This window comes from Microcaecilia unicolor, unplaced genomic scaffold (assembly GCF_901765095.1).
Source record: "Microcaecilia unicolor unplaced genomic scaffold, aMicUni1.1, whole genome shotgun sequence".
Classification (NCBI taxonomy): domain Eukaryota; kingdom Metazoa; phylum Chordata; class Amphibia; order Gymnophiona; family Siphonopidae; genus Microcaecilia; species Microcaecilia unicolor.
Window position 1 is genome coordinate 843,897 of NW_021963582.1, and position 9,129 is coordinate 853,025.

The 9,129-nt window shown below is 43.9% G+C and overlaps 1 protein-coding gene across 1 annotated transcript in view; it reads left to right on the top strand.

Moving 5' to 3' along the window:
• The window catches only part of LOC115459460 (PR domain zinc finger protein 5-like), a 241,324-nt gene extending 234,041 nt beyond the window's left edge, over positions 1-7,283 (top strand). Inside the window, exon 15 of the mRNA XM_030189282.1 lies at positions 6,444-7,283. Coding sequence (XP_030045142.1) covers positions 6,444-6,608 — 165 coding nt within the window. The 3' untranslated portion in view covers positions 6,609-7,283. The remainder of the gene's footprint in view (positions 1-6,443) is intronic.
• The last annotated feature ends 1,846 nt before the right edge of the window (positions 7,284-9,129 follow it).

Below are 9,129 nucleotides of genomic sequence, written 5' to 3' on the forward strand. Positions count from 1 at the left end.
GGAAAGCATGCTGCTTCCTCACACCGGGGGAGGTTCGGGCCATGGAGCTCTTTAGCTGGTGGGGCTTGGGCTGTGCACCTGCCCTGGACCCACCTGAGGTCTCTCCTCTCTTCCCCCATCATGCCCCTCTCAACTCGCTCTCATCTGCAAACCGTTGTCAGTCTATCTCACACACATACTCTCTCAAAATATTCATTCCTTACAAATCTAAACTGACAGAAATCACCAACGAAATCAAGATCAGCTTGAACATCATGGACTCTTGGGCAAATGCATTTCAACTAAAACTAAACAAAGAAAAAACACACTGTCATATCCTCTCATACCAATACAGCACAGACAACCCCACAATTATCAACACCCCAGGTTACACCCTCCCTATCTCAAGACAGCCTGAAAATCCTCGGCGTTACATTGGACCGCAACCAAACACTAGAGAGCCAAGTGACATCCACAACAAAGAAAATGTTCCACTCAATGTGGAAACTCAAACACGTGAAACAATTCTTTCCGAGGGGAACATTTTGCAACCTGATACAATCAATGGTACTAAGCCATGTAGACTACTGCAATGGAATTTATGCAGGATGCAAAGAGCAAACCTTAAAGAAGTTTCAGACCACTCAAAACACGGCAGCTAGGCTTATCTTTGGAAAAATGCGATTTGAAAGTGCAAAACCCCTTCGTGAAAAACTGGCTCCCAATCAAAGAATGAATTGCTTTCAAAATCTGCACTCTGGTTCACAAAATTATCTACAGTGAAGCTCCGGGATACATGACAGACTTGATGGACCTACCAACTAGAAACACATCCGAATCAACACGAACGTACCTAAATCTGCACTACCCAAGCTGCAAAGGACATAAGCACTGCCACGCTGGGAAAAGACCAAAGGTCCATCAAGCCCAGCACTCTGTCTCCGACAGCGGCCAATCTAGGCCCCAAGAACCTAGCAAAAAACCCAAAGTTTAATAACAATCAATGGACTTTTCCTTCAGAAATCTGTCCAGACCCCCTTTAAACTCAGCAAGGCCAGTTGCCGTCACTACCTTCTCCGGCAATGAGTTCCAGAGTCTAACTACGCGCTGAGTAAAGAAAAACTTTCTCCGATTTGTTTTAAACCTACCACATTCTAATTTCATCTTGTGTCCCCTGGTTCTATTATTGTTAGAAAGCGTAAACAAACGCTTCACATCTGTCCGCTCTACCCCACTCATTATTTTGTAGACCTCTATCATATCACCTCTCAGCCGCCTTCTCTCCAGGCTAAAGAGTCCAAGCCTTCTCAACCTCTCCTCATAGGGTAGTCGTCCCATCCCTTTTATCATTTTCGTCGCCCTTCTCTGCACCTTCTCCAATTCCTTTATATCTTTTTTGAGATGAGGCAACCAGAACTGAACACAATACTCCAGGTGCGGTCGCACCATGGAGCGATGTAACGGCATTATAACATCCTCATGCTTGGTTTCCATCCCTTTCCTAATAATACTCAACATTCTGTGTGCTTTCTTAGCCGCCGCAGCACACTGAGCAGAAGTTTTCAACGTCTTATCAACGGTGACTCCCAGATCCCTTTCTAGGTCTGTGACTCCTAACGCGGAACCTTGCATAACATAGCTGTAATTCGGGTGCCTCCTTCCCACATGCATCACTTTGCACTTGTCAACGTTGAACTTCATCTGCCATTTGGACGCCCAATCCCTCAGTCTCACGAGGTCTTCTTGTCTCAAATACAAATCAACTTACACATCCAGTTTTTCCTACAATAAGCACACAACTGTGGAACACATTACCAAAAGCCTTGAAAACTACGAACGACCACCTAAACTTCCGGAAAACACTAAAACTAACCTGTTTAAAAAGGCAGACCCTACCGATCCAACATAAATGCCTGATCTCTGCAACACAACAAAACTAAAGAACGTAATGGACATAACACAACTCTTCCGTTGTACGATTCCCATGAGCTTTATCTTACCACAACATCACTTTGTATTTGTTTACACCGGAGTCTCCAAACGCCTCTTCGGTACTATGTAAGCCACATTGAGCCTACAAATAGGTGGGAAAATGTGGGATATACATGTAACAAATAAATAAATAAATAAATAAAATGTGCAGATCCCAGTCAGTGAAACATTTCTACGTACACTCTGCTTTCACCTGCTCTCATGTCTGTCCTGATCCTTGTAGGTTTCCTGTAGTCTCCCATCAGATCACTGCAGCATCCACTGTCCATCTCCATAACTCTTCTGTATTTTTCAGCCACTTAAGACTAGAAATTCTTTGCTTATTGTGCAATCTCTGTTATTTTAATCACGTTGGTGCTTTATTCTGTTTTTTAAAAAAGTGACTGCAAATGCCAGATTTGTAGCATTACCAGGTAGTAATTTCCCATCTGTTAATTGTCGTGCTTCTGGATTTGCCCATGAGCTTGGGTTTAGGTACCCGTGACATACGGTGCTTTGTAACATGAGAATGAGTTAAACCAAAACTTAGGGGTTGATATTCAAACTATGTAAATGGCAAGAGAGGGTGCTGGCTATTTAAATCGCTTATGCAGAGATATCCCCTCTGCCTGCCTACACCAAAAGCAGCTCATTTGTGGGCAGTCTGGAGGGAAGTTGGCCCTTATGAGTTGAAGTTGCCAGTATTCAGCACTGTCCAAGATAAACGCATAAATCACAGTCTTATCTTTATCCGGTGTAGCTTAAATGCTGACTGTCGCACTTAGCTGGCCACACAAACCCAGATATTTCATGCTGGTGTCTGGATGTGTCCTAGCATTGAATATCCCGGAAAAACGCCGGCAGTGGCCAAAACCAACGCTGACCGCCGCTAGCTGATTGCGATGTATGATGAAGCCCCGTTCTCCTTTCCAGTTTTAATACTGCTTCTCTGCTGTTAGAAGCCTTCCAGGTTTTCTTCAATCCATACTGACTTTGTCCCCACTACCTGCTTAAGACGAAGTATTGATTAACAATGCGGGGGAGGGGGGGACATTTCCTGCCAATAAATATGAATTTTCCACCATCGTCCAAGACCCTCTTGTTCAACAATTTCACCAAAAGTGGTAATCTCAGAATCCCTCTCTTGTTGTTGTGCTTGTCAAAATTTCACCCCACCCTCCCCTCACCTTAGGTTTATGCGTTTGGGTTACAGAAACCCAGTGGAGTAGTACAGTTCAGGGGCTGAAGTTCTGATTGGCATGAAAGAAAAGAATTTGGGAGTGATCTTATTTGGCCGGTGGCAAAAGTCAGGAAGATGTTGGGGGGCATAGACAGAGGAATAACAAGAAGGAAATATCCTGTACCTCTTTATATATAACTGTAAGAGCTCATTAATGCTTGGGTCAGTATTGACTGGTAAAGAAAGACATCTAAGTTGAATACTGTCAGAAATATGAGGGGATGATATATGGTTATAACCAAGACTCCATCATGTAACATAATAAGTGACGGCAGATAAAGATCTGAATGGTCCATCCAATCTGCCCAACAGTCACATTCATTCTCAATTCAAGATTAAATCAGCAATGAACGTGATATTATATACTTAATCATGGACTTTCTTTGCAGTTTCTGGGACATAGATCATAAAAGTCCACCCAGCTCTGTCCTTACGTTCCAAATGCTGGAGTTGCCGTCAAAGCCAACTCCAGCCTATCCAAATTCGTCTCGTGATATCAATGTAATTAACATAATTAAGAGCAATGTGAGAGTAATGAGAGGCTGACACGAAGTCGAGATTGTGACGGAAGGAAGTTAGCAGCAGGAGGAAAACGCTGCAAATTAATGCCTTTAACCAGAGTCCCTGAAGAAAAGACTTTGAAACCCGGGGCGTCTTCTAGGGGAAGGCAATTGGATATTTTCTCGTTATGACTTAGCAAGCCCGAAGCATTTGGACTAGAAGATAAGTGCACGTGAATTTAGCCACAGTGTTATTATCAATATTGGCTATTGGTTACACATTGATATCACGTTAAGCATAGGCGCAGAGGGTGAATTTGTGAATTGAGAATTAATATCACATGAATCCAAGCATATAAAAAATGTAAAAAGAGTTACCCGATGTACGAAGTGCTGGACCACCAGGCAGTTATATTATTGCCTGCCATATTGAGTGGGAACTCTGAGGGTACACTCAAAAAATTGAAAATACATATATAAAAAAAATCTTTGTAGCCAACACTGTGACTTTTTGATTTTGGATTTGGTAACTCTCAGTCCTGTTATACACTTTGAACATTATGGGCTCAATTTTGATAACATCGCATCTATGTAAACTGTCAAAAAAGTATCCATTTTATAGGGATAGGATAGGCAGCCGGAACCAGCCCACATGGTACATAAGTGCTGGTGCACAATTTTGCACCAGGGTCAAAGTAGGTAGACGTATGTGCGTGCTGTCTGTACCTGTACATCACAGCTCTGTTCTAGTCTGCCCAAGCTACCCCAGAAATGTATATTCATGCAGTGGCATAGGAAGGGGGGGGGGGCGGTGGGGCGGTCCACCCCGGGTGCACGCCGCTGGGGGGGGGGTGTCAGCTCCGCTGGTTCACTGCTCTCTCTACCCCGGAACAGGTTACTTCCTGTTCCGGGGCAGAGAGAGCAGGGAACCAGCGGAGCCGACGCAGCTCCCAGCGACGTGCACTCGGGGCGGAACGGCCCTCCTGCCCGTCCCCTTTGGTAAGAAGGTGCTCGTGGGGGGGGGGTGCGCACTCCGGGGGGGGGGGGTGTGCCATGCTGCACCTCAGGGAGGGGGCGTAACGGCGAACCGCCCTGGGTGTCAGCCGCCCTCGCTACTTGTATGGGAAAAGCTTTACAAAAATACCCCTCGTGTGGAAAAGTGTGTCATAAATATATTCAAAGTTGTTAAATCGCGAGAGGATTGTGAAAAATTGCAAGAGGACCTTACGAGACTGTGAAACTGGGCGTCTAAATGGCAGATGACGTTTAATGTGAGCAAGTGCAAAGTGATGCATGTGGGAAAGAGGAACCCAAATTATAGCTACGTCATGCAAGGTTCCACATTAGGAGTCACGGACCAAGAAAGGGATCTAGTAGTCATTGCTGATGATACGTTGAAACCCTCTGCTCAATGTGTAGCAGCGGCTAAGAAACCAAATAGAATGTTAGGAATTATTAGGAAAGGAATGGAAAACCAAAATGAGGACGTTATAATTCCCTTGTATTGCTCTATGGTGTGACCACACCTTGAATATTCAGTTCTGGTCACCGCATCTCAAAAAAGATATAGTGGAATTAGAAAAGGTACAGAGAAGGGCGACAAAAATGATAAAGGGAATGGGATGACTTCCCTATGAGGAAAGGCTGAAATGGCTTGGGCTTTTCAGCTTGGAGAAAAGACGGCTGAGGGGAGATATGATAGAGGTCTATAAAATATTGAGTTGAGTGGAATGGGTAGATATGAATCGCTTGTTTACTCTTTATAAAAATAATAGGATTAGGGGGCACGCAATAAGCTACAAAGTAGTAAATTTGTTGAGACCGGAACCGGAGACCGCCGCTACGGCACTATGTAAGCCACATTGAGGCTGCAAATAGGTGGGGAAATGTGGGATACAAATGTAACTAACAAATAAATAAATAAATAAATTTAAAATAAATTGGAGAAAATATTTCTTCACTCAGCACGTAATTAAACTCTGGAATTCATTGCCAGAGAATGTAGTAAAAGCAATTAGCTTAGCGGGGTTTAAAAAGGACTTGGTTAGCTTCCTAAAAAAGAAGTCCATAAGCCATTATTAAGATGGACTTGGGAAAAATCCACTGTTTATTTGTAGGATAATCAGCATAAAAGGTATTGTACTGTTTTGGAATCTTGCCCAGGTACTTGTAACCTGGATTGGCCACTGCTGGAAACAGGTTGCTGGGCTTGATGGACCTTCCATCTATCCCAGTATGGCAACACATGTTCTTAACTAAGAGTAGGAATTGGCTTCGTTCAGTATTACCTGGGATATCTTTCTGAATTTTCTGTCCCCTCTCAGCTTAACCAACAATTCTCACCTGGCAGTCATACACCATGCTTTTTTGCAATAGAGGTCCCCAAATCTGTTTGTTAGGTGTCGCTGTTGTGCAGTGTCTATTAATACTGCTTCTTCAGGGACCATGAATCTGATGATAATCACAAGTCCTCTACGTGGCAGTATGCTGCACTGCCCCTGACCTTGATACATTACTTAAAGCCTAGTTTTTGTATATTTTCAGTTCTTTGACTTTATATCATTTTGGGTTCTCTGATTAGTGAAATATTCTCTTGTATGAGATTCATTTTAATGTATGGTCAGGAGTTCTGCATTATTTACCAGTTCATACCATTTTTATTTCATGCCTGTACATCCGTGTGAGAATTATCTTACTTGGGTGGATTGTTTGAAAATATGAATGCCCCTAATTTTTCTTCTCGCCCAATGCAGGTTTGCGATTTATCCTTCAGCCTGAAAAAAATGCTGATCCGACACAAGCTGACCCACAATCCCAACCGGCCTATGTCTGAATGCCAGCTGTGTCACAAGAAATTTACCAGGAACGACTACCTCAAAGTGCACATGGAGAATGTCCATGGAGAGACCGACAGCTGACCACAGGGCTGCAGCAGCTCACGCACTACCTGATGGGCAGGGAGAAAACGTACAGCAGACGCATTATCTCGTGTTTTACTTTGGTTTCCTTGTGGCATTGCGACAGACTCTTCAGCTGATCCCAGCAGGCATCGTTCCTGTAATTCAGGGGTAACTGAGGCTGTATCTTGAGGAGCACACACGGATCTGCTGTCAGGGTGATCAAAAATCAGAGTCAACCCGGTGTAACCTGGACCTATTCTATGTACATCTCATTTCATTTACTGCAGTATTCAACTTGTTTTTATAAAAGCTTTCATTAAATAATGTATAAAATAAAGAACTTAATCACAAAATGTAGCTCAGGACTGGAAATGGTCATCCCAAATGTGATTGATAGGCCAAGAACGACTGCCAAATATCTGCGTGTTTTCAGCAAATGACAGCACCAACAGAAAGCTGACACAGAAGCAAAACAGAACGATCTGAAGTCAGTACTAAGGTGAAAGAAAATACCCCTTGAAGCATATGCCCAGAACTGTCCGACTGCAGGAGATCTGGAGGGCTATCACACTACACCTTGACCTATGTTGCTGTGCTGGTTCAGCATGAAGGATCCCATGAAGATCTGTATTTTGAGCTATGAAATGTCTCAAATGATTATTCCTGTGATAGTATCTGAGGATTTGAAGGTGACGAAACAGTGTGACAAGGCGGTGGCTGTATCTAGAAGGTTGTTGGGCTGTATAGAGAGAGGTGTGACCAGCAGAAGAAAGGGGGTGTTGATGCCTCTGTATAAGTCGTTGGTGAGGCCCCATCTAGAGTATTGTGTTCAGTTTTGGAGGCCGTATCTTGCTAAGGATGTAAAAAGAATCGAAGCGGTGCAAAGAAAAGCTACGAGAATGGTATGGGATTTGCGTAACAAGACGTATGAGGAGAGACTTGCTGACCTGAACATGTATACCCTGGAGGAAAGGAGAAACAGGGGTGATATGATACAGACGTTCAAATATTTGAAAGGTATTAATCCGCAAACGAACCTTTTCCGGAGATACGAAGGCGGTACAACGAGAGGACATGAAATGAGATTGAAGGGGGGCAGACTCAAGAAAAATGTCAGGAAGTATTTCTTCACGGAGTGGTGGATGCTTGGAATGCCCTCCCGCGGGAGGTGGTGGAGAGGAAAACGATAATGGAATTCAAACATGCGTGGGATAAACATAAAGGAATCCTGTTCAGAAGGAAAGGATCCTCAGGAGCTTAACCGAGATTGGATAGCAGAGCCGGTAGTGGGAGGCGGGGCTGGAGGTTGGGAGGCAGGGATGGTGCGGGGCAGACTTATACGGTCTGTGCCCTGAAGAGCACAGGTACAAATCAAAGTAGGGTATACACAAAAGTAGCACACATGAGTTGTCTTGTTGGGCAGACTGGATGGACCGTGCAGGTCTTTTTCTGCCGTCATCTACTATGTTACTATGTTACTGTGTATGTAATAGAATTAAATGTCATCAGCTAGGGTAACATACGGAACAATATATTATACTAGGATGAAGGGAACTGAAGACACCATTATAGTCTGTTCACCGTTCTTCATCTGCATCTGTCTTCCCAATGAGATAAAACAAAAAGATAGAGGAGCAAGTTAACTCCTTCACGGGGGAAAACTCCTTCTTTGGAGGCATCTCCTCTCTGATTTGACAGGATGCTGCTGTCACCTTTTCCTGTTCCAATGCCAGTAAGGTTCAGAACAACCAAACTTATCGAAACTTCTGGGTCTAGTTAATACTTAATAGATTAATTTTCTATTGACAAACAGGGTTGCGTCGGGTACACAAGTGGGGTGACCTCATCACATGGTAGAATCGCCATACTGGGGACAAGAACATAAGCATTGCCACACTGGGACAGACCAAAGGTCCATCAAGCCTAGCCTCCTACTGTCATCCCTTTTATCTGTCATATCCTCAATCTTTCACTGTCCACTGCAACTGTTCCTGATGCCTTCAAACATGCCGTAGTTACACCACTCCTTAAAAAAACCATCATTGGACCCTACCTGTCCTTCCAACTATCGCCCCATCTCCCTCCTCCCTTTCTTATCCAAGATACTTGAACGTGCTGCTCACCGCCGTTGCCTTGACTTTCTTTCATCTCAAGCTATTCTTGATCCACTTCAATCTGGCTTTCGCCCCCTTCATTCAACTGAAACAGCGCTTGCTAAAGTCTCCAATGACCTGTTCCTGGCCAGATCCAAAGGTTTCTATTCTAGCCTCATCCTTCTCGATCTATCTTCTGCTTTTGACACTGTTGATCACAGCCTACTCCTTGATATGCTGTCCTCACTTGGATTTCAGGGCTCTGTTCTTTCCTGGTTTTCTTCTTATCTCTCCCAGCGTACCTTTAGTGTATACTCTAGTGGATCCTCCTCTACTTGTATCCCACTGTCAGTTGGTTTACCTCAGGGATCTGTCCTGAGACCTCTTCTTTTCTCCATCTATACTTCCCTTGGTGCTCTGATCTCATCCCATGGTTTTCAGGATCA